This window comes from Micropterus salmoides, unplaced genomic scaffold (assembly GCF_014851395.1).
Source record: "Micropterus salmoides isolate LMB-PRFRI ecotype aquatic unplaced genomic scaffold, ASM1485139v1 Ms_hic_scaffold_23, whole genome shotgun sequence".
Classification (NCBI taxonomy): Eukaryota; Metazoa; Chordata; class Actinopteri; order Centrarchiformes; family Centrarchidae; genus Micropterus; species Micropterus salmoides.
In genome coordinates, this window is record NW_024041484.1 from 17,416,382 (window position 1) to 17,442,938 (window position 26,557).

The following is a 26,557-nucleotide window of genomic DNA, read 5'->3' on the forward strand; positions in this document are numbered from 1 at the left end:
GATGTTGAGGGGAACATTTGGGTATCATCTTTCAAAACTGGACTTGACTGGTCTTGACAGGCCCCCACTATCTCAAATGTCACTCCTATTAATACACAACGCGGACACACAGAGGCATATACACACGCTATACAGGGTTTATATTGTTAAACTCATAGATGTAAAGTGTAAAGTCGTGTAAATGCTTTCTTTTGTTTTTGGCTTTAGAATACTGAGGAACTGAGTCACTTGGCATGGAGAGCTTCATGTATGAGTGGAAAAAGGAACTGAATAATTTGTACATCAATATGTATAACTATGGACAAGTTTAATCCTTCCAGCTGAAAGCTGGTGCATGCGGCATATTTTGTCTTACCAAGCACAGAACATGAATAACTCAAGATGTTCTGGAGAGCTATGATTCTGAACTAGAATAAAAGAATGTAGCTATAGAAGAAGCCGTATTGTGCTTATTCCAGGTCAGGTTTGCTTTGGGGATCCATCTGGTATTAAACCTCAAAATAAATTAAGTAAATACAGAGAGTTAAGCCAAATCAGAAAAAATATATTACAGGAGAGCAATTGTAGAAAGAAAATGGGGTTGCTGAGGCATTCACAGTGCACATTGCTTCATTTTTGTCAAGTCAAGGCTAAGCCACACCACACAGAGCAATAGTCCAGTGGTAAGGGAGGCTGGGATAGCTTCCTGCTTGAATTAAGATTAGCAGACACACAGAGAGAGCATCATGGAAAGTTTGTGGTTTTCTCAGATGAGTCTCTTCCTGGAGACTACGCATCAAAGTCAGAAGGGTGCAGAGAGTTCCTCCAACTTGTTTTTCTGAGAGTGATTACCCTGTCTGAGCCACACCCATACGTTCACAGCACAATGACATCACTCGTCTTTGAGACCTTCATTTCCATTAATTATGCTTGATTACATTCTTTAGGTGATAATCCACAAATTGTTCTGTGTGAGAGTGTTTTTTATGTTGATTGGTGATATATTTATGATAATCACCAGACAATTTTGTTCTCCCAAACAAGCAAGAATACACTATTCCAGTGAGGACATACTAATGTTGTAATGGTGGGTATAACGTTGTTAAGTTGAGTGTTTTGTGTTGTACTGTGGAAGAAAAAGTATTAAGATTGATTACTTTAGTAAAGGTGGGAATGCCACTATGTAAAAATACTCCATTAAGTTAAAGTCCTGAAATTAAAATATTTATACACACATACATTTGCAACATTTATAAATCACAATAGTATTATCAAGGAAATGAACTTAACTTTTGCTGAACAGTGGCCACTGCGATCACAAAGACCTTGTGTAACAGTAGCACAAGTAAATGTGAGTCATGAAGTCCTGACTCAGTAATGTAATTTATAATGCATCATCTACCTAAAGATTACTAGTGTTTTTCCACAACATGCCACGACTCATAACAAATAGAGCCATAAAGTCCTCACTCAATAGTGTCAGTTATACTACTGGTCATTACATGTACGCTCCAGTCATGAAGTCCTGATTCAGCAATGCCCTAAATCCTACAACATCTACCTAAAATTTGCTAACATTGGCTAACATTAAAAATAGAATATTTTCAATAATATAGAAATACTCAAGTAAAGCACAAGCACCTAAATACTATGCTTAACTACTCGAGTAAATGCTCTTACCATTGGCATTGTATAACTGTCGGCTAAGGTATAATCAGGCTGCGTACAGTGAATACAAACATGCTCAGTCGGTCAGGTAGTGAGAAATCCCACATTCTACTGTACAAAGGGACACACTTCACTGACACTGAATATGCACTCAATTGATAAGCCGGATCCTGCCCAAAGAGACAGATAATTATCTGCCATTAGTTAGATCTGCATGTTTCTGTGTACTGATGTGTGTGCTGGGAACAGGGGCGTTGTTTTGTCTCATGTCTGGATGAAGGCGACCTATGTTGGTTTAGCTTTTGTATGACCTGCAGATGTTGGTGTCTCTGTGCATGTTTATATACACCATGTGTGTTCACCACCTTGAAAGAAGAACGTGTTTGGAAAAACTCTGCCCACACAACCGAGCAGCCAAGGTCTCTCTTTTCATTCCCGACCTGAAATTCTTTCCTCTACTGTAGTTCACGTGCGGTTTCAAGATAAAAACCTCCATTCATTAGTAACTGAGGGCTGAGGGCCCGACGTAACGACAGGATACCCCACCCTTGTCTGGCAACAGCCAGGGTCATATTTTACCCAGTACTAGTGGCCTTCACTTTTAAAACAACCAGTAGTACAGGACAATTTGTTTGTATCTGTTTCAGGTGTCCACAACATTACTACTTACTTGCTACAACTTTAAATATATCAAGAAGAGCAGGAAGGCTTGGGGTTTTCCAGGTTTCATTACTTGTCACAAGCTCACTATGTTATTGCATGTACTTTCTTTCTTTCTCTTTTATCCTATTTGACTTTTATCTCCCCTGCCAAGCTGCCAAAACTCAACCGCACACCCCCACATACTGTCAGTAATCAGGCATTTGCCTGTCCACAGTTTTGTGTGCGATACAGATGTGCGCTATCGTGCTTGCTTGCAAATCTCCTGCTTGCTCTGCTGCTGCTGCTGCTGCTGCTGTTGTTGCTGCTGCAACTGCTGCTGCACTCCCGGGAGGAAAATCCAGCAGGCGCAAAGGGGACAGAAGCTGACTTCCTCCAGCAGCTTCTAGTAGTGTTTGTGAGTCATCTCCACACACTGGTGGCAACTTGTGTGACCTATACAAATTGCAGTTAAAGTGATATTTCACTCAAAATGTGTCATTTGAGAATCGAACGCTCGACTGATCAAAATAATCGTGCAATTACTGTAGCCATATTTTGCCAAATATTTCAATAATTTTAGAGAGCAGAGAAGTGGATTATGCTCAACTGTGTATTTCTTGTTTTTTACATTTTGTTTTGCATAAAACATTGCAAAAGGTAAAACTTAAAACATAAAAATAATCCCTCTGAATAAAACCAGCAGACTTTTGGTGACTGTATTTCTAAAACACGACTACAAATAAAATATACAAACAAATACAGCAGCTTTACATCCTGCTTTGGAAAAATGTTAATGAATCCTGAAGCATTTGAAGTGTACAAACAAACGAACACCTTTGTAATTTTCTAAAGTCAACTCAACTTTAATTATATAGCCCTTAAAATACACCCCAGTTGTTCAAAATTGCTTTACAGCACAAGAGAGAAACAGAACAAAAAAAGGAGACAAATAGTAGAATAAACTAAAAAAACAAAATTTGTTTATGTTGACAAATACATTTTCTTACGTGACCCATCTTTAAAGCCCTAATTTACCTATTGCTTCTGTGGTCTCATATGGCAGACTCACCTGAACATTACAGTGTACTGGGTCAGTGATCCTGGGCTACAAGATATTTTACTCCACTGCTGTGAAGAGGAATGTTGGAGTGATGTGAAAAGTCGCAGCTTACATGTGAAAATCTCTAGATGTTCACATGTTAAACAGATATGAATTGTGGGAAATGAAACTGTTAAACCACAACATGTGCAAATAACACATGGGGTTAGTTTACATCAGCAGCACACCGAAACTCTCCACTATTCTCCACTATTTCAATAAATAGCAAGGTGGTGCGTAACTGTGGGTGTGTATGTGTGATGCAGAGAAGTGGGGGGTTTACACATGTGCAAACTTGTTTGGAATTGCCTGGGCACATAAGAAGACATTTACTTTACATGACCAGGATGTGAATAAGTATTTGTGGAAGTGGTTATCAAGAGGCCAGTCAAGGGTGAGGGGTGTTAATTTTGCATACAGGAGCACTAATGCCACACGTCACTACTGTTTTGCAGGATTTGAGAAAATCCTATTTATTCTTTTTCAGTAATATGAGATAAAGCAAAATGAACACTGAACCTTTTAAATTTTTAAATTTCTCTTACTATATTAAAGACCTTTGCTGTACATATCATACATTGTGTGTGAAGTAGCAGTCAAAACTCTCACTCACCATGTCATCATGTCAGTTCACTAAAGAGATTTAGACTCAACAAGACAGTTGAACGGTCGGATACATGACAGCAAGTCAGAATTTTTGAGTTGGCGGCGTTGAACCACTATTACATTGATAGTTATTGTATCTTTTGGGCACACATGCAAATACACACGTCTACATTTTGTGTGTGCCTCTGTACACCTTTAGCTCAGTGTTTGAGCCAAACAGTGTGGTCCAGGTCTGTTTGATTGCATCATGATTGGAGCACTCAGTGGGTCATCGTGGCTCTGTCTGCAACAAACAAAGCACAGCAGCCTGTACTTTTCCACTGATTTTAATAAGCACGTAGGGACTGGTCTCTGAAAAGAGAGCAGATTTGACTGCCTCCTGGCACAGCGTTGCCTCCCCTGTGTTCAACGGGGTCACACAAGATGTGTTTTCTCAGTTGATCAAGACTCTTCCTGTTTCATGAGAATAAACACCCACAGACCTGCTCACCTACACACACAGATACACACTGAGAAAGACAGCAAGAAAGAACCAGACACTGAGGTGATATACTGAACTATGGTAATGTAAACAGCCTCGCTCTCTCATCCTGCCTCTGTCTCACACACAAAGCTGTTCCCTTGCCTGCCCACCAGGGCCTAACCTGAAACTAAGCAGTCATCAAATCATGACTTTGAACATACACTACCAGAAACAATCCATCAACCTGTGGGGCTCGTATTGGTAGGTCAAAATTGAGATATTGTAATGTAAAACAGAACTGGGTTTATAATGTGCTAGTTTAAATTTAATTTTTTTTTATATCTTTAGGCCTTAACCCACAGCTTTATTTAACATACATACATTAGCCTCGATACATTCTGATTGTGGATGCTTGTGAAAAATTGGGGAATTTCTGCAGGGAATACAGTTTGAACGGAAAAGTGAGAACTTTCGAAACAAATGCTGTCCAGTGAAAACTACGTACCTCTGAATTTCAGTTTTCATATAAACTGATGAGCGGAAATTTGACTATTTTTTAGCTGAATAAACCCCATTAGATGTTTTGAAGCTGAAAAGAGGCCTGCCTTTCTTAGATCATAAACATCTGACCGTTAGGCTACATGTGAAGTAGTAGCAGGCTACCACTAAAGGTTTTGAATTACTGAAGTCTACTTTGATTTTACATTCACTGCCACTGAACTGGATAACAAAACAGTGTAATGTGTTCTATTATTATTGTTTTGCTTTTATTAGAGGACACTGAGATGAAATAAGCGGTCATTATAAGATCAAGTCGATGAAGGCTAAAAACTTTTTTCCCTTTAAATGGGACAATGGAACAAAACTTTTATACAAAGAGGAAATATGACCAGTAACATTAAAATGCTAATTAAAAAGATAGAAACAAAACATGATAATTAAAAAAAAAAAGAAATTATTACTAGGTTAAGATTTAAGTGTGGTGGATGATGATGAATGCTTTCAGTTTAATCTAAGCCAGTGGAGAACATAAAAGATGTTTTTTTCTGCACGTCAGGGAAGTTGGGGCAAATCTTGTACATTCTGGAAGAGGGCAAAAAGACGATCAGAGATGTTCTGTTGCTCCAGAAGAGATTGGATTTTTACACACACACAAACTACATGTAACTGCAATACATTTTCTGTCATTCTTTGGTCTTTATAGAATACATAGGCTAAAGTAGCACAGTTTTGGTGTATCCAGTTACTCGTTGCTGCTGTAGGATACAACTTCTTCAACCAGCACCGTGTGAGTTGTTCTTTGTTGTCGTTTGCTTTTGTTTCTTTTTTCTCTCTCTTTGTACAGGCCGTATTTCCGACCGCCTGTGAACGCAGCGCGGTTTCATGCTGTGTACCCTCTGTTTATTTTCAGAGCGGTGACGTGAACGCTGCACTCCTCCTATATGTGGCTCGTCAGATGGAGGCAGGGCCGGGATTGGTGAGCTGTTGTTGCTGTAGCGGCTTGTGACGGCGCCGTGGGTAGGGAGGGGGCTCTATAAAAACCCGCTCTGCAGTTCCGACAGCTTCACTCTGGAGGAAGCAAGCAATCAGGGAGGGTTGGTCGACGTGGCACCAAGGGACCCACCCCCAACCCCCTGTATTTACCAACAACAGGCGTCTGTTTCCCAGCACTGAACCGTCCTAGCACCCGGGCTCTCTCTCTGAAAAGAGACACATCCCTCTACCTCGACAAATAAATGCAAAGAGAAACAACGCGAGCGCAACCAGATAAGGATCGCTGCCCAGAAGTGGAGAGAACAACGAACCAACGCGAAGAGAAAAACAGACGCGCACGGACCGTCGCCGTTGCCTTTTTTCTCAATGCATACCCTTTGTGCCCGGGGAACGATGAAACCAGAGATCAACGCCGCCGTCGGATTTCTGACGAGATTTCTGAGGGTAAAAGGACACGTAAACGATCGACAGGTCCAAACGTTCAGCCAAAGCTTACAGGACATTTTGTCAGGTAAGAAAACCAGATAAATCACGTATTTGCGCTCACCCACCACCACTGTAAAACGCACCATACCGTAAACTACACTTTCACATGTTTAGTTTAGGTTTTGTTTTAGCGTTAAAGTCGTATATTCGGCTTCTAATTGGTTTTAGAATGAGTCAGAAGAAGCCTTTCTTTGTTCTCCTTAAGTATTCACTATCAGCGATACCTACGCGCACCACTGTGTGCGCACATCGGAAAGGGGGGGGCGACCAAGTATAAACACGGTGAGCGATCTGCAGCGATTCGTCGACGATTAAATTGTTAAAAACAGGTATTTTATTTGACGAGAAGCAAAACCAGGCTGTTATATTAGTTACTTTATTAGGAAGAAGCGGAAAAGGGGGAGGGGGCGTGTGGAAAGAGACGCTTGGCACAAACAAGGAAGTGCGCCTCGGTCGAATAAGCTCTGAGAGCTTAGAAAAACAGCCCCCAGTGAGTTGGTGGAGGCTGACGAATTACGTAATGCATTTGACGAAATATGTTAATAAAAGCGTACAATATCAGACCAAACTTTGGGCTCTGAAAATGAAATATTTTTTTGAGTTTTCATACATTACCCCCAATTTGAATAAATCATTTTTGCTTTTGACCGCGCCAGTGAGAAATTTAATAACCCTCATACACGCTGTTTTTCGGTTGGTCTCTTTTTAAATTTACGTTAAACTTTAAGTTAAAACATAATTCTTATTTGTTTAAACCGCATCTCCTACTCCTTAAATGGCTTCAGCAACAGTGACTGAAAATCAAATCACCTTTTTTACTCCCTTTATTCCCCACGAAAATGAGCCTACATATATCCTCTTACTTTTACCCACTGGCTTAACTTGTTTTATGACTTTTTAGAGAACAGCGCTGCTCGGGGATTGTCTCTTATTTCCTGCTATAAACGCATTCCAGTCTCAGGCCTCTAAAGCTGCCATACATCTGCCTCCCTCATCTACTGAACAGCACATAACAGCCGATGACCTATATTTCCTACATAAGGAGCTCACTCATGTTTAAAAAAAACAAACAACAAAAAACAGGATGTTCATTGTAGATCCCTGGTTTTCAGTAAAATCAGGATAATATCCCAAGCACAAAAATTAATAACTAGTAATAGTGTGTTATGTTATGATGGATATTATTAGTATTTTATTTTTTTTATTTTTTTGAGGAATGGATGTTTTGGTTAAAGCAAATAACTGACAATGTCTCAAAGAGCTCTATTCCAAGACAGTGTTTGTAAACAGACAAAAGTGGGAGCTGAATGGAGTTGGCTGTGGGGGAGGGGATGTTTTGGTGGGTGCTTAACTGAGGACATTACAGATGGAGGCAGTGCTCAAGGAGTGGAGGGGATCTCCACTGAAACAAGGGCAGCCCACCCTGTATTTAGTGCACATACATCCATTATATTAAATTGCTGTGGATTTATTTGTATATAATTTTAGAATTGTAGGGTTTAATCTGTCAGGTCAAATTTAAAAAGACTGTTTTGTAACTCTTATAATGATTACAATGATGATAAAACATGATTGCAAGTGTGTGGAAACAAAAGTGTGTGTGTGTGGTAGTACCCCGTGGGGCTCGCTGCTGCTAAACTAGGCCAGCCAGAGCTCTTTTGTGCTGGGAAACCTCACAATCACTCACTATTGTGTCTGCGTGCTGGAAAGCAGAGTGCCTAGCTCCTCTTGTTTGTGCTGAGCGAAGAGAAAGGGGGGGGGGGTGAAATTGGTCTCAGTGACCAGATTGAAACCACAATAGTTGTGTAATTGTAGTTAGCAGGATTTCGATTCTTCCTCTTTATTGGCGTTGTGATTTGATGCACTGCCAGGAAATGGCTTCAAATGGAAAATACCCAACTGCCCAGCCAAAGCAGAATCTGTTAATGTGTTTCTAGTGTACATGGTCAGCAACAATGAATAAACAACTCTGTTTTGTTAAACTGTTTGTTAAGAACACACTCGTCGTCTTACTTTTCCGCTTCCCATTTCCTCCCCCCTCCTCTTCTTCCATGTGCCCTCGTTTTTAAGAATAGGCCGTACGGAGCTGATCCTTTCCCAGCTGCTCCAGGATTTGTAGGTAGCAGCCTTTGTGGCTCAGTCTGAGGCTGAAAGATCAACCAGCCCCTTGTGCTCTTTCACAAGTGCCAGCCCCTCCATTAATTCAGCGGTATACCGCCTTCTGTGATAAGGAGAGGGGAGGGGGTGCATACAGGTGGCCTCCGGGGCCCAGCCTGAATGCTGGCCTACTTCACTTATGCTGTTTTTCACTGACCATAATGAAATTGGCATCAGCGGGAACTCAATATTGATGAGCCTTGAGTAAATGGGGACTGAGAAGGTGAGTTCCCGAGGGTGGGGAGGTCAGTAAATGAAGAAATCAGAACAAGAACACCGATCTAGTGACCCTAGAAAACAATTAGCAAGCCCTTTTTTCTGTCTTTAAAAGTGAACTTTTGGCATAGGAAAAGATTAAGCCATATTTTCACTTCCCCACACGCCCAAAATCAGACAGTCAACACACAATTTTCCTCCCATTGGGCATTTTAGTGGCTAAGACAAAGCGTTCTCGGAGTTGCGACACCTTGAGTCACTAGTTTCACTGCACGTTAAAAACTTCCACTCTGACTTAGAGAAATAGGATCCTCTCTTAAGAGGTAGAGCCCCGTGCCCCAAATGGCTGGCCAGGACTTCGACACTTTTGGTGTTTTTGTTCAGCCAGTCATGGGAGACTTTGACACTGACGATGGCCAGGGGAGGGATTGTGCAATTCATTGGCCCTCTTCTTGTCACGTAGGCCTTGGCAGCCGCTGGCAGCCTTTTATGGCTGCTTATCAGGCCCGTAACAGGTGGTGGTGTATTGTGGGGATTTTTTTGTCTTGGTTTTTTTTTTGTTTGTTTTCCTCTTTGTCTAGTGCACACAACTGCACCCTACACTCATTGACAAGTACATTTTGTTAATTTATTTTTTTTAATCTGACTTTAGTAAAACATCCACATGATCAGCGTGCTATATTAAAAGTGCAAGGCATACATTTATATAGTAACAACCTTGAATGGATAACAAGTTTTTTGTTGGCAGAATTGTTAAGTTGAACTACATTCTTTTTTGCATGGTAATATATTTGATTAGTTTTGACATGTCTGATCTCATTTTATCACCACCTAAGTTGCCTCCTGGCAAAAAAAAGTAATGTATGAGATAAAGATGTATTCCCCTTAATCATTAAGGAGTGTTCCTGATTAACATCTGGGCTCAACCCAAATGTACACACAGCAAAATGGACTTTTGGTTGAAATTATATTTGTTATCCTTTAGACAGACAGTTTTTTTTTTTTTTTTTTTTTTCTCCAAAAAACAGTTTTACAACCATGATGTTTATTAAAACATTGGACTTATCTAACACAAAGTACAGTCTGTTACTTTCTGTTGCGACCTTTGTTCGACCTCAGTTCACCACCAATCTCACCCACACAGCCACGCTTCAAGTCAGTAATGTTTCAGCTGCTCAACACTTTTCCATTTGGCCTCTTTTCTCTGGGCCTTCATCAGCGCATATAATGTGGTGTGTGTTTTTATTTTGCTCACATTACAAGCCTACAGGCCAGGACATCCTTGTAAAAGAGATTAAAAATCTCAATGGATTTCTTTCCTGGTAAAATAAAGGTAAAATAAAAAAAGCAAACTGGTGCTAATAACTCCAAAGCTAAACTTTCTTTCCATCCTCTTTGTCTCTGCTCTATCCCTGCAGAGCAATATAAGCACCACTGGTTCCCAGACAGGCCCTGCAAGGGTTCAGGGTACCGCTGCATTCGTATAAACCACAAGATGGACCCACTGGTGTGGCAGGCGGGCCAGCGCATCGGCATGACCATCCAGCAACTCTACCTGGTGCTGCCCAGTGAGCTCACTCTGTGGGTGGACCCCTTCGAGGTCTCCTACCGTATTGGCGAGGATGGCTCCATCTGCGTCCTGTACGAGTCACAGCCCTGTCCCCCAGGATTGCCGGCAACAGCCACCACCGGCTCCCCCTCAGGAAACAGCGGGCCGATGGGCTCCATGGTGGACAGTCACATCAGCTGCAAGGAGGAACTGATGGTGCTGGGCAGAACCAGTCCCTCCAAAGCCTACAATATGATGACTGTGTCCAGTTAAAGAGGCGCACCGTCACCCCTGCCTACCTTTGTTCAGGGTCATGCCGTGGCAGGTCAGATCATATGACCAGATCAGGGTGAGCCTTTTTTAAAGCTAAGAATATGAAATGAAATGGTGAAAGAAGAGAAAAGGAGAGGAAAAAAACAGAGGATGTGGCCTATCGTCCAGGTGATGGAAACCTTGTAGGTTTGGTTTTTGTTTTTTTAACCCCCCTCCCCCCCATTATCATCTGTTGTGTCATTGAATCAGCTGGGCACTCCGTTTTTGTAGGAGAGGCTTTGTGGAAATGAAACTGCTGGGGCAGCTAAACCATCTTACCAACCAACCAGGAACCCCCTCCCCCCAACTGTAAAAAAAAAAAAAAAAAAAAAAAACATGGTGATCAGCTCCATCTCAGAAGGGGCTGTCATTGACTTTGCACTTTTCCTAGTGGTAACATGGGTATATATTCAACACACCGCCGCAAAACACCCAAACCTAAATTATGAGGAATTCTTACCAGGAACTACCCCCTGAATTTCAAATTCCAGAGGTTATTCAATTTGCTTTGTTTTCTGGTTCGGGGGGGTTGAGGTTTAGACTGAGCCTTTTGCCATCCAAGCTCAAGGTAAAGAAACACACAATTAGAGCATCTCTATTTTCTATAAAACCCCTTTTGGACCACAGGGAATTGGTTTTCTTTATCTTGTAGCTGGGGGGGAAAAAGGCTTTCGGTCTCCTCCTCCCCCTCAGCCCACATCAACACTGAGCTTCAGAAAACCCTCATCTCAACAGTCTCTCGGCCTGTTTGTACATGCAAGTGGAATGTCCCAACACCTGTTACCTATGGATACCCCCCCACACACTTCTAGTTAATGAATGTTTTTGAAATTCACAATAAAATTCCTGTGTTAAGTTTGCCCCCTTTTCCTTCCACCACTTTGTCATCTCCTGCATCATCAAAATTCAAAGTGTAGCAAAGGGGGGGTCTATTTTACCCAAATTTTGGTCATGTGGCCCTGTTAGAATTGACATTGAATGCACTTTGACCGTAGATTGTGTGGGATGTGTACTTTGTTTTTGTTTTTATAGACATAATCGCCTGCATTCCATCCATTCGACTGTCATCTTTTCAGTTTTTATTGCCCTCCTCACTTTTAGCTGGTTGTTCATATTGTTGCTCCCACGTTGGAATAGACAATTGTCTATTACATTGAGAGTTTCAAAACCCCTTCTTTTTTTTTTTTTTTTTTTTTTTTTTTAAACACTGTATGTGAACATTTCAGAGCTGTTGATTTTTAGGTGGAGAGTATCTTTGGTGGTATGTTGGAAACCTTCTGTCATCTGTTCATATGGCACTGTTCACTCTGGCAGGATGCTGAGCTGAGCCCCCATCCCCTGACACAGATGGTGGTTTGTGTTGCTGATAGAAAAACAAAGTTAGTCTGAAAGGTCTGGACTAAGTGATGGCTGTGTGAGACCAAAGGGAGGTCTTGAGCACTGACTGTTCAGAGATTAATTTTAACTTGAATTTAAAAACACCAGGCTTTGTCAGCCTTCTATTTTCATTTACGTTAGCTATTTCCAAGGTCTTGTATAAGGGAGAGACTTATGCCTCCTATCCTTATGTGTGGATTGCCTTACGGAGACCTCTTTGTCATGAATTGTGAGCCATTCGTGATTATTATATATATTTTTTTTTAAAACCAGTATCGGGCTAATGTGAGCCAGCCTGGTTCGGTCTGCTGCCTGGACCCTCATTAGAGGTGTCCCTTTTTTCCAGCCTGGCAGCACCCCCCCCCTCCCCCTCCCTACTGGTGCGGGGGTTAGAGTGCCTCAAGTGCCACATATCACCCGTCAGCTCAGACCTCCTGTTCAGCCAAAAGCAAAGCCAGCATGCTGCTAGCTGACCCCCCTGTTGATGCAGGTAGACTTAATGTGACACATATCATCATCCATCACCATGGGGAGCTGGGTAAGGAAGGCAGGGACAGGAGAGCTGGTGTGAAAGAGCGTGGGGGGCCAGGGCCGGACTTCTTGTCCAGGGCAGCTAAAATCCCTCCAGCCCCCCCCCCTCTGGACTTATTCAACATCTCCGACCCTGACCAGAAGACCTCGACCTTCCCTCAGCAGTGATGGATACAAAACCAGCACACGCGCTTGGCATGCTCAAGCTGCACTAGGGGGGGCTAGTGAGAGACGAGGAAACATGGATCAAAGATGAAGAACTGAGGGTACAAGGCCATTGTTTTCTGTTTTCATCTCACTGGATTGCGCTGCACTTGATTACTGAGTTTGAGTGGCGACTTTGTTTACATGCATATGAAAGGATGTGATGGCTGTCTGACGTACCCCTTCACTCTTAACTCCTGGTTCTGGAGCTGAAAGGTTAACAGCAAGCTGGAACAGATGCTGAGGCAGCTTCATGTGTAGCTCGGATCTTAGCCGCTGGCCAAATCTGTCGCGGCAGGCTGGTTCACCAGTCATCACCAGACCTATGGGTTTTTAAGCTCCCCTAAGCCTGAGTGGATCATGGGTAATGGAGCTATAGCCTTTGACGCACTGCAACCCCCTAACCCTGCTCTCTGTTACTCCCTTCAGCAATCTGTGAAAAGCAGTGATTCAGTGTTGACCAGATGGATAGGAGCTCGCTGGGAGGGGAGCCCAGAGCTTTGGTTTCCATGGTAGACGCCAGTTTTAAAATCACGCTGCTCCATTATGGTTTTTTTTTTTTTTTTTTTTTGTATTCTATATTTCGGACCTGCGATGACCGTCTTGTCTCATTTTCTCTAGATGTATTTTATGGTCACACTGGTAGATTTTCACATCTTTCCACTCTGCCAGCCCCATTTTCTCCTCTTCATCCTCTTCGTAAAATTTGCTTTTAGTCTCGTGGTCCAACCCACTTTTAACAGACGTTGTTTTCAGAGCTACAAAAACTCAAAATTAAACCCAAATCCTTCGACACCTTCTCAACTGTACTATCGCCACCCAAAATGGTTTAAGTCCTCAGTAATAATTATTTAAATGGCATCCATTCAGCTTATGCGAACATAGGTTACAGAATTGTTGTGAGGGTGCTTTGAGTAGTCAGAGGTAAAATAGCACATAAAATGCACTAAATATGTCAAGTTGAAGTTGTGACATTTTTTTGAGACACAAGGAGTCTCTCCTGGAATGTATTGCCAAACTCAGGCCTCAGACTTCAATAAATACCCTTGTGGAAAAGTTGTGCATGTTAAGACATGAAACAGGAAGGGAACAGCAGTTTTGTTGTTGTTGTCAAAATTGTCATTGATTAGTTGAATTATTGCCACTTTCACATTTGAGGTGTTTTACATATTGTAGAATGTATTGTAACTGTACAACAAATGGTAGAGTACATAACATTACACATGGGAAGTGCCAATAATTTCTATCCTGAGGTGTTTTTAGATGTATTCCTTTTTGTATTTCATCTTTTAACATGGATAAACGCTTTTCGTAAGTGAAGCCATTTGTGATGGGAGTGTTGGCAAGGACCAAAGTTGTTTTGGTTACCACAAGAAAAAATATTAGTTTCCATGATCTGAAAGTGTAGACGTATCCTTTTGTTTGTTTTTTTCTTTTCTCCTTTTTTTTTTTTTTTTCTATTTACCTACAAAACCAGAAAATAGACAAAAAAATCTGAGCTTACCCAAGAAGAAAATCTGTATCTTGTGATCTCATGTCAGTACATCTTTATCGTGTTCAGTTTCTTTTCCTTGGGTATGTTGTGATGAACTGCTGTAAATTTGTACAGTTCATGTAAATTGATTGTGCGGAAGTTGTACAGATTTCTATATTTTGGAAGAAAAGTTTTTTTTCTCTGTAATAAAAGATTTCCTATCTTGGCATCATATCCCCTGTGAGCTGTGTCATTATTTACTCAGTTTTATTAAATTATGACTTAACAAAAGGCACATTAATCATTAAATCCCGTAGAGGCTTGTTCTTAACACTTAAGGTTTTTACCTGAAGGAGATCTTAAACTGTATCTTGTACATTAAGAGCTACATGAGCCTAAATGCTAATGTTGTGGCCCAGATTAGAATTTGACCTCCAAGTGGTGTATCTGTGCTGCGCCAAAACAACTGGAGAGGAGATGGTCCCCCTTTCAGGACAGTGAACTGCACTTGCGGAAATTAGAGTTTAAGTGACGAGAGAAAGAGATGGGGGGGGGATGGAGAGATAGATATATATATATATATATATCACACTACACAACTAACACTGGTGCTATTGCTAAATTTGATAAAGGAATAGAGCTGTGGTGCATTAATTTGTGTTTAAACTCTTTTGTAACACAGACATGGAATTGGGAAAATCTGGTGGACTGGATGACTGTCAGTAAATTGATGTAGCTTCATATTTTGGGAGTAACTGTGGAACGTTTCATAAGCCTATTGCAGCTTTTTCCCTTAAAAGGACTGTAGCGTGCCCTGATCAGCAAATCCAATCACTTCACATCCAAATGCACATTTTTGGAATAAAACTCAGCGTTCCATTCTCCATCCAAATGGAGCTGCCAGTGCATCCACCTCATAAAAGATAAGTTGCGATAGATGGTACTGTTAGCAAGCATTCTCTCGAAAATTTGAAAAAAAGGTGCTAACTCGGGGAGGGGACGGATATGTACAACACCGCTGCTACCGGACCAGCTGACTCTGCAAAACGCAGAGTTTGGATTAAGACTGCAATCCTTTGCAGCACTCTGAATCCCCCAAGTTGCTTAGCAGCAGGCGGAATAGAAAAACATTTGGCTCATTTTGACACACAGACAAAGGAGGGAACAAGAAGAGCTGGTTTAGCAAGAGCCAGGGTGTGGGGGAGGAGGGCACGTAGTGGGAAGGTGACTGGGCTTGTGTTTAAGTCAAGCTTTAACTTTTCCTACACTGGATTGCTCGAGGCCTTAGCAGCTGGGGAGTGTGGGTATTGTAGTTTGAAAGTAGTCTGTCAGCTTGAAAAAATTATTCTTTCATATTTAGGCTTGTTTACACATTCACTTTGCTGCATACTACTACATTTCCCTGTTCGATCCTTGTGGAAGTTTCCCAGGGTGTGTCTTGACTATATGGCCCAGTGTGGGCCATATATCTTTTGTATGAAAATATCATCTGGAGGGGGAAAAAAGAACCATCCAACAGTAACACAAATCACAAGTGAACCAGATTTAATGATTTTGCAATCCATGTCTCCCCGGACAGGGTTTTGCAATGACTCATTTGAGCAAGATGTTTTGACACGTTTTTCATCTCTGAAAAAAAGGAAGTGGATTGCAGTGGGTGTGCTTGTGCAGAAACCTATCATTTTGATATTGTAAATATTTGAATGCTGTTGGAACATGTGAGGTGATCTTTACAGCAACAATTTTCCCCTAAATGTTTTTCTTTTAAAGGCTCAATTTATGCTTCAGTTCATTTAAATATGTCCTTAAGGCAGGCCAAAATACGGAAATGAACTTCATTAAAATTTTACTTAAGATTTAGAGATATAAGACATTTGCATACCGGTAAATATATTTTGATACAAAATCAACTGCTATTCACTTTATTCAAATCCTATTGCAAAATATGTCAGAATATCATTAAATTGTCGTCTAAGAATTGCATTGGAGTTTCAGCTTGGTACTGATGAAATAGCAGTGTAATATTTTCTGCCCTCCCCTCCCACTCACATAGCAACATAGGTCACCCTGTAGAAATGGTTTGATTAGGTAGTAAGTTCTGGAAGATGTGGCTGATTACCACGAAAAGATAAGGAAACTATTTATCACAGCATCAGATTATTGCAGTCTGTTGCTGTGGTACAGGAATGGCACGGAATGGCAAAGTCAGGCCACCTTAAGTAATTGATCTTAACATTGACTGGATTTTTTTTGTTCATATGTTTTTGACAAAGCACTAATTTGTCAGCTTACTCTGTACTCTGCCTTATACCAAAGTTCTGTTCTCCGAGTCTGTGGCAACATTTATGTACACACGAGACTGAACGTTGTGTATAAGCAATATATTGCTGTCTGAGAACAAAGGCATGGTGACTGACGTTGTGAGCGTGTGTCTGCTAACAGGGGGAGGCAGACATCTGGGACCCGCTTTATTGCCAGCAAGATGACAGGGTAGCCCCCCTGCAAAGTGTGTGGTTGTGTTGGTGCTCCTCTGCTTAAAGGACAGAAGCTATTCTGCAGCTGCGTAAGTCACACAGCCCCTTTTGCAAACTCGCGTCACACTTTGTGTGTATTTTGGGTACTTCTCAAAGTCAGGTGTGGGGATGAAGAGCGCTGCCAGGCATCTCCATTAGTAAATGCAGAAAAAAAACAACAAAAAAATCAACAACAGGAATTTTTCCATGTAAGTATCTGGTACAAACTCCAATCAAATGTGTGTCCAAAACAAATATTTTATCATCTATACAAGTGAAAACCACAGCTGTGCAGTGATTCAGTGTGATTTTCCATTTGGTTTCTACTTTATTAGTATCCCCATGTTCCAAGAGAGTATGTGAGTCATCCAGAAACCAAGGACAAGTTGATTCCTCTTTGAAACAGATCCCTGCCCTGCCTGTGTGGGTCTCCAGGGTATAGAGGCCATACCAGCTATCCTTCCCCTCAGTGCACTATTCATCTTCAGTGCTGACATCTGCTTTGCCCCTGCTGCACACACCCTTCCCACCAGCATCCATATAGGGGCAATGAGCAAAACAGAAGACAATGGCGACAAAGACTTCCAGCTTGGGCTGGACACGTCACTAATGCTGGGTGGATCACTTAGTGAGGGGTCTTTAAAGAAGAGGTTACTATAATGTGAAAGCCTGCTTTTGTTCTGGTGTCAAAAATGACTTACTTTCTTCCTGGAATCCTATTAAATCTGTTAGTACTTGTCTATAAAGTTACACAACTGGAACTTTTAAATTGTTTCCTTAATTTTCCTCAATGTTTTGTTTAGAGAAAACTGAATATACCATTTATTTAAACACCCAATATTACCTATATGAATCATATTCTGTAAGAATCATATGTGTTTAAAATGTACTGTATATATGCTGTGTAGGTGAATATACAGTGTATTTTACCATTCTTTATTAGGGCCAGTTGTTTTGTACTAGTTTAGCATCACAATGCAGTTCCAAATTAGCATGTATTAAGAAGTTAGTTCTGCAACATGAAATTTGTATGAATGTACAGATAGTTGCCTGACATTTTGACTGAAGGTGCAGTAGTTGTACAGAGTTGTACAGAGGTGGCCCAGTCACACACAAGCATTTAAAACGGCAAAATGTTTTGTGTCGAGTTCAGCTTTAGTGACCTTTAAAATGCTTTAAGACTTTTAAGGGAACAGAGAACCAGAGTCCAAATGGAGGATATTGTTGTACCTTATTAGCTGTTGGCACCATCCTCATGGAGTGTAAACTGTTCCACAAAAGAGCCAGACATTAGTGCATAAATACATCTTTTGAATAATCTGTGGGAACTTAATGTCTCGTTAGAAACTGTGACAACCTGCTTGCTAACTAACAGTAAGTGACAGGTGGTCAGAGAGCTTTTCAAATTCAATTCATCGTCATCCTGGCTGGAGCCAATCCCAGTTGGCATCGGGCGAAAGGCAGGGTACACCCTGGACAGGTCGCCATACACCACACACGAACAGCCACTCACACACCTAATTTAGGGTCACCAATTAACCTAGTCCGCATGTTTTGGGCAGTGGGAACAACAGTTATCTCAGAGCGCTTTTCATAAAAGAGCAGGTCTAGACCGTACTCTGTGATGATATTTACAGAAACCCAACAGTTCCCACCAAGAGCAAGCACTAGGCGACAGAGGCAAGGAAAACTGCCTCGACCGGTTGGGGGTAAAGGAGATAGAGAGAGAGGAACAGAGAGAAAGAGAGAGAGGGATGGTAGGAGAGAGAGGGGGGAGGGAGGCAGCCTACACAATATACACACAGAGGTACAGACAGTAAAAATGGTACAGATATTTATAGTAGTGTTAATGATAATAACCGTAATGTTAATGATAATAATAACAGTAATAAAGTAATAGGACTAGTAACAATAATTGAGGCAGAGGGTGTCAAGCAGGAACACGGGGGCAGCAGGTGACTCGCAACCACAGATCCAGACTCCACAGCTCCAGAGCCAGAAACACCTGCAGAAAGTGATAGGAGGAGAGAGGAGAGGGACGAGAAAGCACAAGACTACGGGAAAGGGAAGAAGTCGAGTTAGTAACATGCATTAATGGGATGAGGTTCCATAAAGAGCGAGAGAAAGAAGAGGAGAGAGGAGCTCAGTGCATCATGGGAAATCTCCCGGCAGTCTAGGCCTATAGCAGCATAATGAAAGGATGGTTCAAGACTCACCTGAGCCAGGCCTAACTATAAGCTTTATCGAAGTGGAAAGTGGAAAGTCTTAAGCCTACTCTTAAATGTGGAGATGGTGTCTGCCTCCTGAACCCAAACTGGAACCTGGTTCCACAGGAGAGGAGCTTGATAGCTGAACGCTCTGGCTCCTAGTCTACTTTTGGAGACTCTAGGAACCACAAGTAACCCTGCATTCTGGGAGCGCAGTGCTCTGGTGGGATAGTAAGGTGCTATGAGCTCTTTAAGATAAGATGGTGCCTGACCATTAAGAGCTTTGTTGGTGAGAAGAATGATTTTAAATTCTATTCTGGATTTTACTGGAAGCCAATTCAGAGAAGCTAAGACAGGAGAAATGTGATCTCTTTTCCTGGTTCACTGTCAACATGTGCTGCAGCATTCTGGATCAGCTGAAGAGTCTTAATGGACTTTTTCAAGCAGAATTGTAGTAATCAAGCCTAGAAGTAACAAACGCATGGACTAGTTTTTCTGCATCATTTTTAGACAGGATATTTCTGATTTTGCAATATTATGTACGTGAAAAAAGACAGTCCTTGAAATTTGCTTAATGTGAGACTTAAACGACACAGACTCACAGTGGTGCTGGAGGCCAGGGCGATGCCATCAAGAGAAACTATATCTTTAGATAATGCGTCACGTGCCTGGGCCCCAGAACAATAACTTTAGTTTTATCCGAGTTTAACATTAGAAACAACTACAAAGCCCACAGTTTTTCCCACCCTTCAGTAAGTCTTTATTCAAAAAAATGATGTACTATGTATTATGTCATGAGAAGTACCCAAGAGGTGAGATTAGTTTGCCAGCAACAGTATGCCACAAACTTGCCGTACCAAGCCCCTAGCACATGTCGTTGTGCTTTCTGGTGTGATGAAAGCCCTTACTCAGGAAGTGATGCAATTTACATTTTTTTGGTTTTGTTGGGAAAAGTACTGAGTAGTTAAGGTGACCAGTGAGAGCTACCATGACATAACAGACATACAAATAAACCGCACTGGCAGAGACAAACTTTATAAACAGAAAAATGACAAACTGGACTGTTTGACTGTCACGTGATCTCTGGAGTGGAAAATGCTGCTTTTAATAAAAAATGCAAATGTCTTGCAAATGTCCTCTCTGAATTGTTTGTTTTACATACTGCATGCAAAATGTGTGCTGTAATGTTTTACAACAGCAGCAGCTTATGGGTGGTGAAAGGTGTGTCACCAACGGATGTCTTTCTTTAACCAGTCATGCAGTACTGTATTGTATGTGGAGTCAAGGTTTTGATGGCAACTGAGAGAAAGAGGTGAAGTAAGAGCGCGTGATTTGATCTGTATCTCTTCAACATCTATCTTCAGCAACCCTCTCGCTGCTTCCTCATTCTTTCTCTGCTTTCTTTAAGCAAAAATAGATTATCTCATTACTCACCTTTTTTAACTTCCTATCTGGTTCCTATCCTCTCTTTTCCCCAAGATTATTCTCATATGACTGCTTCACCCTCCTCCCTCCCCTCCTTCATACCCTCCTTCATACCCTCTCCACCACCTCACCCTCTGTCTATCTTTATCTCTCCTTCTCCAAACTGCTGGTGTCACCTGTCAGCTCACACTCTTACAGCAGAGGAATTCATTCCACAGTTTGGCCCCAGACCTTATTGGGGTAAGGTGAGGGGTATCAGTGGGAATCATATGATAGAGTGTGCCTTTGTATGCATGGCTCATGTTAGTTTGTCCGAGTGAGGAAGGGGGAAAAATAAATGAGTGGGAAAACATTAGATTTGCAAAACTGGAAGAGCTGTTTTGGAAATCCAGGGTTCATAAAGTAACAATTTTATTCATTTGCTGCATAGACAGTGTTAGCTGACTCCTAAGATTGTATGGGCTGGTTGAAAAAGATGAGCATCTGCTATAGAAAATACTCAAAAGGTCTAAATCTGTGTACAAAAAGAGAAGTCACAATGGCTCCCAATGAGCATTTCAGTAAGATTGCATAGGTCACTAATGGCGAGTAGAAGCTAGCTTTGTACAAATTGGATAAAACATTCAGCAATTTCAGTCACTTTTGAATATTTGGTCTTATTCGTGCTTCTGATTAGCTCTCTATGCTAAAAAAACATGGATGGAGGTGAAATAATTAAAACTAACGTCCATAACTTAAAGCAGTATTAATTTTTTGGTTTTTTTTGCTTAGGAGGGCTTGTGGCACATTTATACATGATAACCATATACAGTTGCTGCGGCTTTTTTGCTAGATAAAAGGCTGTAGTTGAAATTGAGGTTAAGAGAATGGTGACACTGAACCAGTAAAGTAAAGTTGTAGGCCATGAAACCAAAACAACTGGCTGAAAGTTCGTAGAAACACAATAATTCTCTGTGGGTTCATCACTACGACAAACCCCTCTCACATTATACTTTGCTATTTTTTCATCCATTATTAATATAAAAATCTCGATTAATGCAGCTTTAAATGATCCACTCCCATGTTTCTATATATATTTGAACACCATTAAAAACCAGCAACTCCTCCCACTTTGTAACTCTTTTAGAGAAACAGACTGAAACTATGTTTTTGTTTTTAAAGTCTGTCCCACGTTATGTTTCTAACCAGCAGCAGTGATACCAACAAGCTCTGTGTCCTAATGATAAGCTAACAGGCTAACCACCGCTGATGTCTTCATCCATTTGTATTCGCCCACATATGGTTATCTGAAAGTTGGTGGTCAGACATGGAGGCAACATATTCCTGTGGTTAGCCTCTCCCAACCAGTAGGCAATGCTCTGAAGCACTCAGAGGGAGAGAGAGAGAAAACTAGCCACCTAAATATAGCCTAGCCTTGGGGCTCAGAAAGAGGCCCCTCTGCAGGAGGTCTGGCCACACAGACAGAGCTGCAAGTATGTATCAGAATCAGAAGAATCACAACCAGAATCAGCTTTACTGCCAAGTAGGTATAAGTACAGAGACACTCAATCATATGTTCTTTATAGTGTGTGGACAGTTCATTCAAACACACACGGCTGGATTGAAGGTCTCTAGCATCAGTGGTCATCGGCTTTCTTCTGACAAGGAGGAAATCCCCCACCGAGAGGAGTTTTCACAAATACAAAAACACGAGGTTCACATCCTTCTTCTTGAAGCAGCTGTTGCATTACAGAGTGTGGATCCATTTTTGAACACTGTAATTCTGGTGTTGATGATCAGGAGTACAGCTTAATTGCTTGAAAATGCAAATTTCTCAGCTCTGCAGTGGAGCAAAAGAGCCGTTTTGACATCTTTTACCCTAAAGCACGTGTTCATTTAAAGCCCTCTGCTTGTAAACACAATGCACCCTGCTAACCTCCAACCACATGATCAGCCTGCTGTGCCTGACTTGTTTCACTGTACGGTTGGTGGAGATGTTGGCTTAGTTTCTGGTGGTTTGGTTTAGTTTTCTGAGAAACTGACAGGAAAAAGACAAGAGAACAGAGTACCTCAGCTGTTTCCTGTTTATGTTGATGGGAAGATGTCATTTGCTAACAGGAGGCAAAACAGAGAGATGGAGACATACAATGAGGAGATAAAGGATGATTTAGTGATGGGAATTGGGAAGGGGGAGTTAGAGTGAATTAGAGATTATACACAGAAATAAAATGAGAGAGCAAGAAACCAAGGGGAAATGTGGAACACTAGAGAGATAAAGATATGAAGTGAATGAAAGAAAGAGTGTGTGAAAGAGAGCATAATTATTCAAAATAAGAGAAACAGTTTGATTGAGAACTGAGGGGAAAGATACTGAGAGTGCAAGAAAGAAAACAGCTGACAGGAAGATCTGTGCCTCTTCTCCACCACAGCTGTGTGAGAACACACACACACACACACACACACATTTTGTCAAATGGTTTCAAAACACCCACATTCAAGACGCAACAGTCAGGAGCATCCACATGTTAGCACAAACACACAGGTGTAAAATGTACAGAACACACAGTGCCCGCATGGAAAGGGGAACACAACTTTATTATACACAAATACATACACGTGCACAAAGGCACGTACACACTCGTTTGGGTGACCACACACTCCTGGCCTTGCTCTCTTGCTTAGTACAAGCTAGTAAAAAACAAAAAACAAAACAACATTTAAGCATGTGTAGAGATCTAAAGTGAAAACACTGTACTTCCCCTTAACACACATAAGGACATATCACACATTGATAACATGTTATGAATGATCTAATCTTCAATGCGTGGGACTTAAAATACAAGCAATTACCAGATATAATGACAGTAACAACTAAACTCCCCAAATGTATTTGTTTATTCCACACATTACTGAGTTTAACTGGTACACACTGAGTGGGTTTGTGTCTCTGGGTGATATTCTGACTTCTGTGGCAGTGAGATATGGATGATAAAGCGGCAAAACATTTAACATGCAAAAACATCCGTGACCTACATAAGACTAGCAGCTTAATGAGTAACTGCAGCCACTAATTTCCCTACAGGACTAATATGTTACTCATTATCCATGTAACACTTTACTATGAAAGATACACAACCTGGAATTGGATAAATAATTAAGGTTATGTATAGTTCCCCTAATTCTGTGAGCACAGGTGGAGCCCTGTAATGGACAGTAGACTTGATCACTTTTTCCAGTGGGGAGTGGAGCGCTGAAGTTTGCATGCACTTGCATGCCAATCAGAAGGTTCCTTCTCCCTGTTTTGTACAGGATGATTAATCAAGTATAATCTTGTCCTCACCATTGGCTATTTAGACTCTGCCCATCTCCTGCCCCGTTTTATAAGCTACCCTCTGCTTCACTAACGTAACTTTTTTTCTCTTTTAGACTTTTTCTTTGATCCTTACGAGAGATGAAACATGATCCTTGAACGGGACCCACAATTAGCAGCTTTGGGGGCTAATTTAATCTGACACATCCCAACATCTCATGCCCTGTCAGCTGTTAAATTAAGCCAGACAGCACTGCTAACACCCCTGTTAGCCTAGTTAGCTAGGCTAAAAGGATAGAAATGTTGACATTTTTCTGATACCGCTGTTTTTTCGGGGGGACTATCATCTTAACCCTATTTGTGACCTAACCCTAACCCATCAAATGATGTTACCCCCAGAGGAAGCCATCTCTGAGCTGTTCCATTCTCAGCAGGCCCAGTCCAGTGGCTAGTTTCTCCTCTGTTCCTGAATCTGCTGTTTTACCGCTGTGGGCAAATAGGTTTTCTCCCTGCTCCATTGATGTGCGGACTGCTGCCGACAGTTGCGCACAGCTTTCCATTTGTCCTCTCTAGCGTTGCAAGGTAAACAACTGATATATGATGTTCACGTTTCGCATTAATACACCAACAATGTGCACTTGTTCATGTATTTGATTGGCCACCGTAAATTATTTGCTGGGCAACTATGCAAGCCCTCTGCACCACTGATTTGTTGCTGGACTGGCCTCACTTCAAATGAATGAAGAGGCTGCGTTTCTTCATGTAGGACTACTGTCCTACTGTACGCGGCCTTAGCCACAGAAGCTGTTAGTGAAGTTAGTGAAGTAAATAAATACTCATGCATCTTAGAATATGGATGGATGATAACCCAGGGTTGTGTTTCAGCTTTTCAGAAAGAATCATGAAAGAAGTCATGTATGAGAAAATACATTGAGTAATGAAAGCCAGTGGAACAGAAGCTAACCCAGAAGTGGGTCCCATACAGCCTGTGTGTGTGAAATTGCCTATGAGGAGAATATAACTCTGGGTTATCTTACAGTTATATATAGGATAGCATGGAGAAGGATACAGAGAGTGGGTTAATAGAGGGAAGGTTTACGTCTGCCATGGGATGCAGATAGAAGGAGTTGTATTTCATGTTGCTGTATACAGTCCATTATCATCTCCTCATGCTATTTTGGACCTTCGGCAGTGATCGTAAACCATTTGAGGTGTTGCCAGTTCAGAGTTATAGAGCTTTTCAGAGGTACCTGGAGACAGACGGAGCAGCTGGAGGACACTGGCTGCAAATCAGAGCCTGGAGAGAGAAAAAGAAGTGAAGACAGTGTGGGGGGAAAGATGATAAAGGGAAGGGACTTTCTCTTTATTCATTTTAACTGTGGGAAGGATTGGAGACACCCACTCTTTTTACTGATGAGATGAATCCATTATCCCTTGATGATTTCACTTATTAGAATTGAGTTGCAGCTGTCTTTTCCATTACTTGTAACTACCGACACAGCCCAAAATGAGAGAGGGGTAACAGACGCAGAAGTAAGGGAAAGTGGGTGACAGATAGAGACACAGAGATATCGACAATGCATCATGGCTGAAGAGGACGCATACTCCACCAAACCCATCACAGCTGTTGGGGTGTGGTGGTGGGAGATATGTGCGACCAATTGCGCAGACTCGGCTGGAATGGGTTAGACCCATGCCAAGCATTCCAGCGCCTCCGTGTGCTCTCTGTTGGCCTACTTGTGGCAAGGAGGGAAAGCATGAACAGTACTCCCACACACTGAAACTTACACAAGTATAGGGCGGAGGAGGAAGCCATCTTTCTGTTCCTTGCTCAGACTGTAAATAAAGACTTGAGAAGAGCACATGGTAAAGATGCACGTAGGCGAGTGCAGGCACACAGGTGCAGGCATGCCCACATCACATGCACTCACATGCTGCTTGACTCTGTAAAGAGGCTAGTTGTACACAAACACAATTTAATTTTAGAATTCAATTCCATTCAAAGGGGCCTTATTGGCATGGGAAACAGACATTTACATGGCCAAAGCTAGTGTGAAATGAATGAACTTGCACATGGATAGAGCACACACACAGACATAAAAGTAAAGTGCATTAACTTGTGTATGCTGGTTTGCACACAAATAAAGCTCCAATAATGTGAGAAACCACAGTGTGCTCCACTAGTCTATATCACAGTGAACCCATGATTGAGAGTGCGTGGGTAGTGGGACTCAAATCTTAATACCTCTCATAAGGGAAACATCTGCAACACTTCATATCAGAGTACTCTCTTCTTTTTACCTCCCTCCATGTCTCTCCTGTTTTCTCCTCCTCTCCCTATCTCTCTATGAAGTTTCTCTCCTGCTTTTCTCCATCTTTTTCCTTTCTTCTCTGTCCTCTCTGTCAGCGTGCCCCAAGCTTTTGGCTTCTCGATGACTCTCCAGCACAGCTGGGGTTGTTTTGAACCTCACAGTGCACCAGCAACCGAAAACCACTGGGTCAGATTTTTGTGAAAAGCCACTCCAGTCCCTGTAAAGAAGTGCTGACCTCTCCAAAAAGCACATATCCCTCCCACCATCCTCTTGTCTCACTCTGTCTTTCCCTGCATACTTCTACTACATGACTATTCTTGCTCACACAATAGGCTAAAACAGCTGTGGTCCACATCCTACATCAGCGCACTTTGCCAAAACACAGAAATCCAGGGTGCACAAAATGACCGGGAAAAGGACACGACAAATTTGGGTTTTCTTGGAAATGTCAACAGGCCACTGTGACCATCTGAGAGGGCTAACATAGGCAGCAAGCTGCTTGATGAACGAAGTACGCAGTTAAACTGGATTTGAAGAAATTAATGTATTATCTT

General features: G+C 41.7%; 1 protein-coding gene across 1 annotated transcript; it reads left to right on the forward strand.

Annotated features, from left to right (window-relative positions):
- Positions 1-6,015: 6,015 nt before the first annotated feature.
- On the forward strand, positions 6,016-14,491 carry btg1 (B-cell translocation gene 1, anti-proliferative). Its single transcript, XM_038738407.1, has 2 exons — positions 6,016-6,462; positions 10,229-14,491. Exons 1-2 carry the CDS (start codon positions 6,318-6,320, stop codon positions 10,630-10,632), a joined length of 549 nt encoding a protein of 182 aa, XP_038594335.1. The 5' UTR covers positions 6,016-6,317; the 3' UTR covers positions 10,633-14,491.
- Positions 14,492-26,557: the final 12,066 nt, after the last annotated feature.

Excerpts from the sequence above, each read along its gene's own strand:
- btg1 (XM_038738407.1), top strand. The coding sequence starts at position 6,318 with ATGCATACCCTTTGTGCCCGGGGAACGATGAAACCAGAGATCAACGCC. Across the intron at positions 6,463-10,228 it reads CTTACAGGACATTTTGTCAG|AGCAATATAAGCACCACTGG; the intron begins GTAAGAAAACCA and ends CTATCCCTGCAG.